The sequence below is a fragment of the Echiichthys vipera genome, assembly GCF_963691815.1.
Source record: "Echiichthys vipera genome assembly, chromosome: 10".
Classification (NCBI taxonomy): domain Eukaryota; kingdom Metazoa; phylum Chordata; class Actinopteri; order Perciformes; family Trachinidae; genus Echiichthys; species Echiichthys vipera.
Window position 1 is genome coordinate 21,176,245 of NC_139835.1, and position 14,754 is coordinate 21,190,998.

Sequence of the window (14,754 nt, forward strand, 5' to 3'; positions counted from 1 at the left end):
TTCCCCCCTCCCCATTCACCCACACCTTCTCACAATCTTTTTGCATACCTATTTTTAATGCATAGCTTTGTCATATATGCAAATTTGACTTAAAGCACAAAGTCATAGAGATTACCCTACTGACACTGCAAGCACAGTACTGCATATTAGGGCTTCAGCTATCAAGTATTCTACCGATTAGTCCATCGATTAATTGAGTAATAGGATAAAAAAGAATATATATAATTTTGCGTAAAAATTCCTTAGAATTTGCGTTATTTTGAAAAATATATATATTATGTCTGGGGTAAGCCTATTTGTTGTGGTAACTTAACAGGGGTTGGTGTGTGTGTGTGTGTGTGTGTTTGTTTGTGTTTGAATGTGCACGTGTGCGTGAGGGGGAGATAGAGATTTTGTCTTTGTGTGTGTGTGTTGAAGGCAATACATTCGCAATTTAACAGCTGCTGCCCCCGCGACCCGACCCGGGATAAGCGGTTGAAGATGAGATGAGAAGAGAAGTTTATTATTTAAACAATTCAATGTGGTGCATAAAATTCTATGTGACGCACGTGTTTACTCAAACAGGTTTCTAAGACAAATACAATTGTTAAGAAAATTAATTAGAAATAGATCATTATTATTATCAGGACTTGCTCTCTTCCTGTTTACTGTAACAACAAGCAACGTACAAAATGCCACTGACACATTTACTCAAACAAAACTATAAAGACTGATCAGGTAGCTAATGTTATGTTTAACATTGTAATGAAAAACTAAACAAAGGGCATTCACGAGGACAGCTAACGTTACACATCACTACGACAACAGCCCTATTTAGAAGTGGCGTTAACAACAGGCTGCTTTCGGTTCGGATGCTGAATCATTGACGTCGGGCTGTTGTGGTATAACAGTTCTAGTTTGCAGTGGACACATTGCACCTTTTGGCTTCTTTTTTAAGTGTGAACTGATCCTCTGCCTTTTCCGGATGTAGTGATGTGCATCCACAAAAACGATCCGTGTGTAACAATGATCCCTGCAGAACAGAGATCCATGCGTTGAACAGGCTGCTGAACAGGCCGCATAACGCGCAAGATAGGAATTAAACAAATCATCGAGGCAGAGATTTTGCCTTGATGCATTTCTGCATGCAATTCAAGTTACTTGAGTAATTGTTTCAGCCCTAGTGCATATTGCGTCACTTAACTGTGTGTGTGTATGTGTGTGTGTGTGTGTATGTGTGTGTGTGTGTGTGTGTGTGTGTGTGTGTGTGTGTGTGTGTGTGTGTGTGTGTGTGTGTGTGTGTGTGTGTGTGTGTGTGTGTGTATGATAAACGCATGATAGAGTGTGTGTGTTAATTGACTGGTCTCAGCCATTCTAGTAGTCTATACTTATCTGTAGTTAATTTGTGGTCAGTTTAGGACTGTTGATGAGCACTTAACCTGTCACCGCACCAAAAGCCGCACTGCAGCAGCTTCGCTCTCTCTTGCTCTCTCTCTCACTCTCTCTCTCTCTCTCTCTCTCTCTCTCTCTCTCTCTTACTGTCCTTCTATTCAATTTAACGCTCCCCCTCTCTCTCCGTTTCTTGCCATCACTTGCTTATTTTTCTTACTCTTGCTCCCCCTGCTGTATCTGCATTTCCTCTATTTTACAAATCTATCTTTATCCTTCTGTTTCCTCCAATGACCTTTCTATATGTTAATCTCTCTCTGTTATATCTACAGTGTACAGAGGCACAATTAATCCAGCCCCCTCAGGTGTGCATCCTTATGAGTCATAGGGTATGTGTGTGTGTGGGTGATTGAAGGAGACTGGGAGGGGGGTGTGTAAGGAGGCGAAGAGCATTGCGTCATTGGAGGTGTGTTGAGAGTGAAGTGGGCTGAGCCGGCTGTCAGTCAGTGACGCGAGTGGAGCACGTGCGCCGTTCATGGCTGGGAAGACGTTGTGCGGCGGTTATCTGGCTGTAGGCGAGGAGAGCTAGAAACAGCCGCAGCTTCCTTTGCCAACGGGTTGATCGAGGGAGTGAATGTGAATCTGTGCGAGTGAGTGTGTGTGTGTGCGTGTGTGTGTGCGCGTGTGTGTGTGTGAGTGAGAGTCTGGGTCTGTGCGCATGTAGATGCTGCATGGGCTGCAACTGGAGCTGCTGCTGTTGCTGCTGGTGAATAATGCAGACAGGGGAACAGAGTTTGGATAGCATGCAGGGAGCCAGATTAATAATGCATCCTGCTGGGTTACGAGCTCTGCATTAGTTAGTTTTGCTGGAACCTGTAGCTGCCTACTGTCCGCCTGCCTGCTTGACTTACTGACTCTCCGCCTACCTTTCTGCCTGCCTGGAGGACTGTCTGACTCAGTCGGAAAATGTCTCACTACCATTTCATCAAATGCTGTAAGTAGCAAGTCCCCATCTTTTTTGTGCATGCAACTGTGTGTGTGCAAGTGTACTTGTGTGTGCCTCAGCCATGGATGTGTGCCTGTTGTATCAGCACTTACTATATATGCAGAGTGTCATATAGTGTATAAGTTTACATGCTTAGGAATTCTAGTCACCAGCTGCTACATGAGCACAATCTAAACTTTGTGCACATTTGTGCTTGTGTGTGTGTGTGTGTGTGTGTGTGTATGTGTGTGTGCGTGTGTGTGTGTGTGTGTGTGCGCGTGTGCATGTGCACGCAGTTAGTGGGTGTCTGAGCTTGCTGCAGAGAGCTGCTGCAGATGTGTGAAGTTGACCGGTGAATGCGGCAGGTACTGGCAGAGGGAATGAAAGATGAAATGGAGCACCAAAGATGCAGATCCCATGAGCGTCTGGCATATTCATAACACAGTGACAGACTGACGGGGAAGAAAGTCATTGCAAAGAGAGGAGGACAGATGGAGAGAAACTGAGGATGATTTAGAGGAGTGTTGCTGAGAGGGGAGGGAATGGAAGGATTGGGAAATAGAAGGGATGTGAGGATGGGATGAGTGACATATGAAGTGCTGCGAAGTATGATGAGCAGACTCATGGAGGAATGACGGAGACAGATGCTGTTATTTTAGGTGATGGCAAGGAGGAAAGAAAAGAGACAGAATAGAAGGAGAAAAAAGGGAATAGAGGTGAGGCATGCTGTCATGCTGTCTCCTTGACTCTGAGAACCCTACCTGTCTCACCCTCAAATCTCTCTCCACTACAGACATCTATCTATATCCTACAAATGTATGGTGTCTGCAGTTTGCAGCCTGTGTATGTGATAGTGCACATGTTTGTGTGCTATTTTCTAATTTACAAGCTCCTGCAGTGCTGTCAGTGTTATTAGCTGGAGCCTGTATGGGATGTTCCACATTCAATCAATAACTGATAGCCTGGTGATGGGATGGCAACACACGAATGTAACTGATTTCCAGCCCTCCCTTCCTCCATCTCTCTCTTTCTGTCTCTCCACTCACTCCATCTCTCTCAGATTTATTCAGCCCTGTTTTCCATTAGGGTCAGCTCTTACGATGTATCCCTCTCTCATTCACATTTCCCCTACCTGTTCGTAGCCATTCACCACCAGTGATATTTCTGTTCAGAGCAGACATTATGTCATAGTTTTTACAATTGTTGGAATCAGGAAGGAGGAATTATGTATTTTCATCACCTAGGTCCATGCAAATTTTCATTAGAAAAATTGAAATTCAAGTATTTATTGATTGAGGACAATCCTGGGAATGTAATTATACACCAAGCATGTATATATAACAAATTTAGCCACATTTCATACAGCAACAAACAGTAGGTTATGGTAAGTCATGAGGGACAGCTTTGCTAGTCACAACATATCACAACATTAAGTGCCATGTGTGAACTGCTGTGCCGTTAAAGTGAACCCTTTTAGCCCACTGGGCATACATCACAATGTATTTAGACAAGTGCATTTGTACCACTTCATGTTAACATTCTAATAATTAAATTAATATTAGTATGAATTATATATATATATATATATTTAACTCCAATGGATTTATATCTACATACTGTTTATACCTTAATGCTTTGTGAGTCAGTCATGTTTGTATCAGTATGCCATGTTACAGTATGGGACGTTTGTCATGTGCTGAGATTTTATGGGTTATTTGTGACTGTAGCCTTGAATGCCTGTATAGTGGATGATATACGAGGTTAACAGAGAGTTTGAAGGATATGGCCAAACCATGGAAGAGATGACAGCCACAAAGTCAAGGTAGAGATGGAAACAGACAGTTCACCATATCAATGTCTGTTGCAAAATGGACAGAGCAAGTGTGTTTTATGATCTCTGCTACTTACTGTACTGTCACTCATACTGATACCTGACTATTAAAAAGAAGAAGAAACAAATCTGCAGCCTTAAATCAAGACAACTAGAAAGAATTTGTGACAGTTTCTCATCCATGTGCTATGATCTCTGCCAGTGTAGTCCATAGGGCTTGGCGATATGGCCCAAATCTCCTATCCTGATATACTGTAGGTCATTTCATATCTCAATAACTATGTATATCACACCTCATTGCAAGTTTTTTGGTAATTCAATGGCACTGGGTATTTTCTAATTTTATCAAGAAATGTAGCGCAAAATGAACATAATGTGCAAGGATCAAAATGTAAAGTGTCGTCCAAATGTTTTTTGGCATGGCGATAGAAACAATATCCAAAATACATAATATAGACATTTCTTTGACATGTATATCATTATATCGCTGAGTCTGATTAATCAATTATTAAAAGAATAAAATAATACTCCTACCAACTATTTTGACAATCACTTAATCGTACACGTCATTTTACAGCATTGCCAAGTTCCAGATTCTCATTTGTGATTAACTGCATGCATTTCTTTATCTTGTGTGTAAACTGAATATTTGGGGATTTAAGAATGTAAGTCAGATAAAACGAGCAATATGACTGTGTAAGGCTTTATGAACTATTTTTTAAGGCTTTATGAGATTTATTTCACAATTTTCTGACATTTTTTGTACTGACCGATGAATCGATTGATCAAGAAAATAGTTGTCTAATTACTTGTGAATGAGAATAATAATTACTTGTAGCCTTAGCTCTTTTCTCTCTAATCATTCCCAGTCACCTGAACCTCGTCCTCACAAAATATTCACCTTTAGCTAGTCAGACTGACACACTTGCCTCTGCTAGTCATCGTATAACCTAATTCTCTGGGAGTGGTGACAAGTTATGCTCTTGATGCTCTGTATTTTTAGCCCTCCAGTGGGTTATGTGTTAGAATTTGATAGAGCAGGGCAACTTATATCGGTGCACCCACTCTTGTGTCTAAGGACACAAGACTGTACACACATCACAACTACTACTGCAAGTCACATATCAAAATGGGCTGAAGAGAAGGTTAGTGTAAGAGTAGAAGAAAAAAGGCAATAACAAGGGACTGAGCAAGCTGGACTTTGGAGAGATGGAGTGGCATTATATTGGAAAAGGCAGCAGGTTGAGAGTGTTTTTGTGTTTATATGTGTCTCTGCTCAGTGGGCAGCCAAGTTCCTAAAGTGAAATACAGTTGAATCAGACACCTGGCATGAATAGTATAATAATGCCCCCCTTGTCTGGTACCCGAATACAAAAGAAGTTTTTTTTACAAGTCTAACCAGGGCAGATGGTGTGTGTGTGTGTGTGTGTGTGTGTGTGTGTGTGTGTGTGTGTGTGTGTGTGTGTGTGTGTGTGTGTGTGTGTGTGTGTGTGTGTGTGTGTGTGTGTGTGTGTGTGTGTGTGTGTGTGTGTGTGTGTGTGTGTATGTGTATGTGTATGTGTATGTGTGTGTATGTGTGTATTCGTGTGTGTGTGTGTGTGTGTGTGTGTGTGTGTGTGTGTGTGTCAGACAAACTGGGGTGGAGGGGGCAGATGTTTGAATAAATGTGTAGAAGTGAAAGATGCAGCAGGTGCATTTGTTTGGCTGGATGGCTTTGTCTCTACCCGATAAAGATCTAGTCCATACACACATCAGCCCCAACAAAGGAGAAACAGCAGTTTACTGTATAAAGTAGACACAAAGTAGCAACGGACAAGATCCTCTTTTATTGTTGTGTTGCTTTTCACCTCCTGCATGTTTAACTGTTCAAATTCACATGTCCTTCTGTGCATAGAGATGAGGGGAGATGGTAAAGTAGTTAGAAAGAGACAGAAACATGGGGAAACATGGGGACTGAAACATGTTACACTTAAAAGGTGTCCCACTAAGAATACTTTCCACTTGACGAACAGAGTGATAGGCCCTCCTTTACTCTAACAGAGAAATAGAGAGAAGACATAGGAACATAGATAATCTCTGGAGATCAATGGGAAAAAAGTTGCTCTGTGATGGGCGGGGGGGACTTAAAACAAAATTGGCCCAAAAGAATGAGAACTTGAGTTTGATAAAAGAAGGAATGAGATATAGAAGCAGCATGGGCCAAAGAGGGATTAGTTGGTGAGTCAGAAAGACATCCTCCTCATATTTTACTTGCCCTCTGGGGTAGCTGTGACCTGAATTTGTCAAATGCTGTCAATACCAGATTGAAGCACATCATTTTACTTAAAAGTCCTATACTGTCAAATGTTGGATTTCCATGTCTTTTTTATCATAAAGGAGGTTTAGGAGCTATATAAATACTGTGAACGTGTCAAAACACTCACTCCACAGAGAAATGCACATAGCCCATATTCAGAAACCTTGTCTTTAAATGAGCCATCAGGACTTTTGTACAGTTGTGGTGTCACAACTATACTATATGTAGGTACAAGTGCTGCTGCAGTGCTGGATACAATGATGATGCAGAGATGTGGATGACCCAGAAACACTGACCAATCTGAACCGAATTTTCAGGAGAGAAGTGCTAAAACAGAGCGTTTCAGACAGAGGGTGAATACAGGTATATTCAGATAGACATTATGATAAATAGTATGCATTTTTTGTAACTTTAAAGCATGTAAACATGTTTTAGTAAAACCCAAAATACAAGTTCAAGCATAAAGATGAGCGCAATGAAAAAACCTACCTCATATTATACATTTTTTTTGTACTTGTCTCGCTTTATTTTTACCTGAGCACCCTCAGTAAATCTCATTCTGAGCCCGACTACTGCACAAGCGTTGTGCATCCCAATCATCCGGGCATACCATAATAGGTTTAGCAGCTGCCTAGGCTGAGATCTATTTGTCTAAGATCCACTGAGAGGCAGAGAGATGATGCAGAGTCAGGAGAATCACTGGGACAGAAGAGACAACACACAAAATGCTGTTATGCTTCTCTACACTCAACCCCCATGGTGCAACAGACACAGCAAATATCCTTTACAGTAAATATGCTAAAGGACTGCCCACATACATCTGCAGACACAGACATGCAAAGCACAGGCATGCACACCATACAATAAAGCATTTAAACACAGTTCTGTTTGGCATGCACACCATACAATAAAGCGTTTAAACACAGTTCTGCCTGGAGATAAAACTGAGCATTAGCAATATGTCTCAACACTCTGATACTGTCTCATCAGCTCAGTATCAAACCATATTGAGATTAAATATCATTGGCTGCAATGTTTTCACTGAGTCACCAGATTGCCTTCTTTACTCTTTAGATGGACATCTTTCCACCAGAGCTTGAAATTACTTTGGCATTTCGTCTTCTGACATTAACATCATTATCATTTTCTTGCTCTCCCTCTTTTTCTCACTAGGTTGTTTCCAGCTATGTAATGTCTTTCGTCAGAACATGGAGATAGACCAGTGTCTGCTGGAGTCTCTCCCCATTGGCCAGCGCCAGCGACTGGTCAGGAGGATGCGCTGTGACCAAATCAGGGCGTACTATGAGAGGGAAAAGACTCTTCAGCGCCAGCAAGGTGGAATCAAAATTCGAGCGCCCCCTGCCCACCGCAAGAGGCGCCGCGTCCAATTCAACGTCGCTGATGTCATACAGGATGCCATCATTCGCCATGACAACAAAGAAGGTTCGTATGCAGGCGCCCGTATGAGTTTGTTTGTCTGTGTTTAGGGTTGAGTGAAAAGTTAGTAGTGTTTGTGGATGTGTACTCAGTAAATATTGAAGGTTGAGATCTAGCTACTCGATGTGTAGTGCTGGCTCTTTTATTACATACTCCAATTAGACTATCTTTATCTTTATCTTTCTCTCTCTCTCTCTCTCTCTCTCTCTCTCTCTCTCTCTCTCTCACACACACACACTCTGGTTCTGCTGGAGGCTGACCACTCAAGAACAAAGTGCAGCTTTTATCCTGATACAAACTGCTCTCAAGGATAAAAATACCTTAGCAGAGATGATTATGTCCCCTGTGGAGAGAAAAAAAGTAATTCCACAGAATGGAAGTCACTTTTCGCTGGACTCTAGGTAAAAGAATCCCACTCACTCTTGCTTTCCGTCACTTGCACTGTTCAGTGGCAGTGCCTAGGGGGTTTGAAATATTCTTCAAAGATAAACAAATGCCAAAATCACTTTTTTTTTATAATATTTGTAACAAAGTAATGCATCAAAACCTCTCAAATAGCATGTTAGAATATTAGCCCGGGGACAATGAATACTGGGCATTGTTTCAACCCTTTAGCCATTTGTTCCAAACAAATGGGAGCTTGCTTATTCTGGGTGTACTTGAATACTTTTGTTCTATCCACTGTCAATTGGGCAAAAGGACTATGAGAGATTTTCTAGGTACACATCGAATTATATCACCCCTCGGGCCCCGGCTCTAAGCAGGACTGCCGCCCGCTTGTCTCTCAGTAAAAACGTACTCAAGTACCCTGGCTGTTTTGTGAGATCATATAGTCAATGAACTCAAGAAGATACAAGAGGTCTTTACTCTGAAGGGCATTGATTTTTTTGTTCAACGTCTTTCTTTTTGGCTATGCCAGTCATTTGCCAGTCGTTTACCCAGCTGTCCGGGTGTATCTATGTCAGTCCTACCAGCAGTCTTTGCAGGTCACTGTGTTAATCTCTGCTCCCTGGCTGCCAATGAGGTTCAGCTGGGGTCTGTGGGAGCAGCTGGCGTGCCATTGCAACAGCCAGACTGAAACAAGGGTTCCTTGGCTTGGCATGAATCAGTTCTGCTACCCCTCTGCCTAATGCCTACCTACCAACCAGGCAGTTCCATGACACTGAACTGGTACCAAACTATGAGTGACAGACTCACCTCTAACACACTCCCTTAGTTAAGGGACTGCTTGAAAAGCTTTGTGATGTCTCGGCCTGTCTTGTTCTTCTGCCTGCATTGCAGGCTTGCGGATCTGTCCAAACCACTTTGAGGTAGCACTTGGTTGCATGGATCAGCACTTGCGACATCATTTGTTCTCAAGCATTTCTCACTGGTCCTGGTGAGCTGAGTGATAACAGTTTTTCTCATTGTTGCTTCTTAAGTTAACTCTCATCTCCTTTTGTACAATGAAAGGAATTGCCTCAGGCTTGGACTTTCCCCAGAGTAATGTAAGAACATTTCTTTACTACTGAAGTATTTTAAAAGACGAGAGATTGTGTAAACACATACTCATTGCAATGAGAGCCCAAGGGTCTAATCTGATGGGTAGGGGTAAAAGAATAAGGGATATGCACTTGACTCATTGACACTGCCAAGATATCCCAGTTTCTTGCCTGGATAGTAGACCTCAACATAAATACTAAACAGGATATGTGGGTGCTGACTTCTTCTTAATGATGGAAGTAGTTTCATCATATCTCATCATAGAAAAGTAATCAATTTCTTGATTATTTTATGCTCTCAGTATTATCGGTAAAGGAATCCACGAAGGTTTAAGTGTGGAGTGTGAAATGAGTATGATGGACTGTGTCGAAACATAAGCGCGAGAGGCCAACAAAAATTAACGCCTATTAACTGATAGATAATTATATCTTTGCCGTTATCTTAAATGAAGTGTGCACATCTCAACTTAATTAGTTCTCAATTTTCAGCACCATGTACCCCAGATGGTGATGATTAATGAAAAAGATTGATAGAAAGATTTGTTGGCAACTCATCATTGTTTTCAAGAACTTGTGAGTGTGCAAGAGAGGAAGAGAAAGATTATCCAAATGAGAGCCAGATGAAAAAAAGCGATTTAGTGCACCCTTGTTGTGTCCTAATTAAAGCCTGCTTTAGAGTTGTAGTCATAGAGTGCAGAAATTCAGTCTGCTGACAAGACAGCCAGGTAATCCTACTGCAGATATCACACACATACAGTCACACAAAGATGTATTTTCTTATCAGTTGTTGTACAGGAAATGAGATGAAGGAGAATGAGATAAAGGGAAGCAGGGTGGAGAACAAAGGAAAGGTTGAACATGGTGGGACAATTGGAAAGTCAAAGCAATTGAAGGACAGCAGAAAATAAGCCTCATGTTAAGGAGGATATTGTAGGGTTAAGGTGAAAAAATCTACCTGAGCCCACATCCCTATAGTTGGATTCCCCATTTCTATCTTTCATATGCAAACATCTGGCTCACTTGCGTTTTGACATTTGGTGAAATTGCTTTTCCCAAACCAATCTCTTAACTGCATCAAAGTAAGACACAAGTGAAGCGGCAGCAGCTGTTGTCTTGCAGCTATGGAACTGACAATCTATTTTTCCAATGACTTCCCTCTGTAACAGAATAATGATATTAGATATGACATGTGGTGTACCGAGATGATGATTGCTGCTAAATAACAATGTGAGAAATATTTAAGTTAATACATTTAAGTTTTAAAGTTGAGGAAAGGTGAGCACCAATCCAGCTAAATGAAAGATGACTTTTTAGTAAGAGTCTATGGTGGCCTGTAATGTCACATCATTTGGGAACATTGTGGTTTGAAAACCCAACTTTACAGGTTGGACACAAACAGCACCTGTTCATCATCATTGAACCCTCATCTAATATGATATATGTATGTGCAAGTATTGCAGCCAGCTTGAATTTGCATCCTAACTCCTGTTGATGCATTTTTCACAGAGATATACCGTACCAAATTGGGTTATGATTGCTTAAAATTTGTAGGAGGAGTAGCAAAAAAAAAGCTTTGGACACAAATTTATAATGCCTAAAAAATTGACTTGGACTTAAAGTTGAAGTTAAGAAGGTAATTTTCTATGAAATAATATAGTTGTATTTTTTCATGTTTGCTGAAACTGTCACTATATCCTGACAGCCAATGAGATAGAGCTGTGAAAGAATTTAATCAGAAAAAGAGAGATGGAAAAATAGGTGAATATGGATGTAAGATTAATACAATTATATTTCTCTGCCATAGAACATGCTGGGATTAAAGGCATGTCAAACACCTGTCGTGTTTTTGACAGAACGGGGCCGAGGATATCTAAAAGGATACCTTTTACTGTCAAATGCATCATCAGGCAGCATATTGAAACATTTCACTGGCAGTGGTGTTTACCCGGGCTTCTATGACTAAACCTCGCACTTGATGCCTCCTCAGTCTACCTTTTTATTTGAGAGGGAACAAAAGATGACGAGGAAGAGAGCATAAACAGTCAAAGTACTTTGTGAACACATTTTCTCAGAGTTCCCCAACTGCTCACTTCGAAGTTGAAATTCAATTTAGATGTGTCCCTTCTATATTTATTTCAAGTATTTCAATTCAAACCAAGAGGGAAGAGAAGTTTGTAATGACACTTACTTCCCAAATATGTCCAGCACAGAAATGGATTCAAACACATTTACTTGTTTGCAATCTCTGGAGCATTCACCTCTACTGCTTACAAACAGTTACATTTTCTGAAAGAGAGAAACATTCCCGGAAATTTTACTGAAGGAAATGTAACAAAAACCACCATTGAAAAAAACGCAATGACATTTTCCTAGTCAGTCTGTATTCTAGAGAAACAGGGGAATTCCTTGCCTGATATCAGACAGAATAGTCAACTAGTTACACTCTGTTCCACTCTTCAGTTTGACATTGTCTGCACCCTCACTGAATTACAAGGTGGAGGGAGATTCCATTTTCCCCAACCAATCCCAAGAGACGTCCGGTCTGAACCAGCTAACTTCCAAAATGATAATGAAACCAGTCATTCCGCAGAGGTTATGATTGGCCAATGATTGTTGTGTATGTAAACACACAACTAGACAATGGAGCTAGTCCCGCCTATGGTACTGATCTGCTCCGCCAGCCCCAAGGTGCTCATTGGCTCTTCTGTGCTTTTAACTGAGAAACGGCAGTTTCATGCCAGATAATGCAGGTCCTGCATTTTCTAAGGTCTGGATACAGGCAAGGTCATTCCAGCAATGAAACATTACAGCTACAGAGCAACATTACAATGCATCATTTTGTTTTCTGCTCAGTGTGCAGCCAAGTAACTAAAGTAAAATACAGTTGAATCAGACACCTGGCATGAATAGCATAATTATGCCCCCCTTGTCTGTGTGTGTGTGTGTGTGTGTGTGCGCGCTGGCGTGTGCGCGCGCGCGGGCTTGTGCGTGCTGTTTGACAGTTATTTTTCTTTTATCTCTGAGGCTATTTACACAATGTTAACATTTCTGGAAGGTTCTTACTCAATTGTCCTTGAATTACTGCAAATGTTATCTACTGAAAATACATCCAAACCCTGTTGTGTTTGCTGTAAATGTGGGCTAAGAGATACCCGTTCCATTTTACAGAACTCATCTCATGATAATATGTATTAGAGTCAAGCATTATTGGAGAACTGTACAAGTACCTTTTTTTTCATCAGGATCAAAAGTATGAAAAAATGTCAAAGCTCATTTCAGAAACATGGGGCAGTGAGGTGAGACGGTGCCTCTTGTGACTATGACTGTGTGATAAGGACCAGAGAGACAGGAGCATTTATTAGGGTGAGGGATTTGAACAGAATCTCATATGGGGCTGCCAAGGAATGATGCTGTACATGGGAAGAATAGTTCTGCTGGCTAGATGAAGAAAATTGGCAATACTGCTGTAAGTGACATATTACAGAGGATACATCACAGGGGTTTTATTAAATTCATGCAATATCACGGTCCAGGAAGATGAAGAGAGCCAAAGAATCAAAAAGAGAGGCTGAAGAAAAGCATGTTAAATCTTGTACTGTACCACGTTCAGCATTTGCATCATATCAACTTCAAGTTCAACAAGGAATATTTTTTTTTATCACTTTCTGTTTAGGTATGTGATATTATTTCTTAGCATAGAAGGTATAACTCAATGACCTTTTCAGGAGAGGGTAATTGGTAAAAAAAAAAAATTACTGTCAAGTGTACTTACTCTGTGTAGGCAAGAAGAGCTGTATTCAGGTGTTAACACAAACACAAAGACAGGTTAAGGACAGAATATCTGTCACTCTGAATGACAGCATAGATTTATTCTTAGGCTAGCAGGTGAGTAATCAAGATGCTGTATTAATCCAGTTTTTAAGCCTCTGCGCAAGAACAGCCCTGGTCGGAGGCATTATGTTTTCGGCCGTCCGTCTGTCTTTCTCAAATATCCTCTTGCACCCAAGGATGAACTGATTATTTTGGAGGTCAAAGGTAACGGTGACCTCACAAAATGCATTTTTTGCCGTAACTCAAGCATACTATGCTACTTATGGCACACAAATGTCAAATTGGATAAAAAGATGACATTTTATATCACAAAGGTCCAAGGTCAACTTCACTGTGACGTCATACGGTTCTGCAAAAATGTGTTTCTGGTCATTATTCAACCCCGTTACTCAGGAACAGAAGGGGAGACGGTTTCTAGTTGAATTGGTGACACAATCTTGAAACCACAGTGATCTTCTGTGCTGCTGATGTGTGAAGCATCTACATTTCACCAAAAATACACTTTTTTCTTTCTTTACCCTATTACATTATTTTTAAAGTCTTCACTACATATAGTATGTCTGTCTGGACAGACATGGATATAAACTGCATTTTGACTGGTTGGCCGATGCATACAACTGCAAAGCTGTCGTTCTAATGCTACATGGTTTGAGCTACAGTTTGGCTCCAGTTCCTGACGTAATTCAATCAATCTATAGCTTATTTAGGTTTCTCTCTCATGCTCTCTCCCCCTCTCTCTCTTTTCTACTCTGCTACCAGTTCGGGTTGCCATGGAAACTCCACATACGTCTCAAACAGCTGTTTTGCAATTTTCCACAAAATGACAGCCGGCTTTGCTTTGCACCCACTCTCCATTCCCCTATCAGCAGTATGGGGAATGGAGAGTGGGTATTGAGGGGTAAATACATAGAAAACACACTCCCAATACCAAAGCTGGTGATCAGCATAAAATCAAACACCAACTAACATATAAAGATTTAATATAGAGAGAAAAATTCTGTTGTTTCTGTGATACAAGCATAATATAGCTGTGCTGAAGTTAAACATTTCTATGATGACCAGTGTTTCTTTTCCCTTTCAACTACATTACAGAAAAAAAAATCCTTTACTGTTAAGCTGCAACACAACAACAAATACAGTAAATATTGATGTTGTACTTAATTTATGCTCCTTTTTCTAGTTTATACCTGATTATTATGGAACTTTATAGTATTTAAGAGCAGAGCTGAAATTAACCTCAAGCTAATTAGATTGGTTGCCATTTCCAGCAGTATTAGAACTTTAAGACAAGAAAGTAATTTGTATCCATCGTGGTGTTGACTTGACATATGGCTGTCTCTCTCTGTTTAAAATGCCTTTGAAGGGTACACTTGTTGGAATCGTGAAATTATTAAAGCTGATTTACACTTTCAAACCATGAGTTTAAGGATAGTTTCAGATCTTTTTAAGCTCATCTTGAAACTCTCATGCCCACTTTGACTTTAAGGAGCTCACCAGTCTGATCTCCTCAGGCAGGGTTTTCCAA

General features: G+C 40.8%; 1 protein-coding gene across 1 annotated transcript in view; it reads left to right on the top strand.

The window, feature by feature from the left end:
• Positions 1-2,334: 2,334 nt before the first annotated feature.
• myo16 (myosin XVI) overlaps positions 2,335-14,754 on the top strand; it is a gene marked incomplete at both ends in the record, with an annotated part of 80,440 nt that continues 68,020 nt past the window's right edge. Inside the window, 2 exons of the mRNA XM_083921329.1 lie at positions 2,335-2,362; positions 7,654-7,923. Of these exons, the coding sequence (XP_083777455.1) occupies positions 2,335-2,362; positions 7,654-7,923 (298 nt within the window). The remainder of the gene's footprint in view (positions 2,363-7,653; positions 7,924-14,754) is intronic.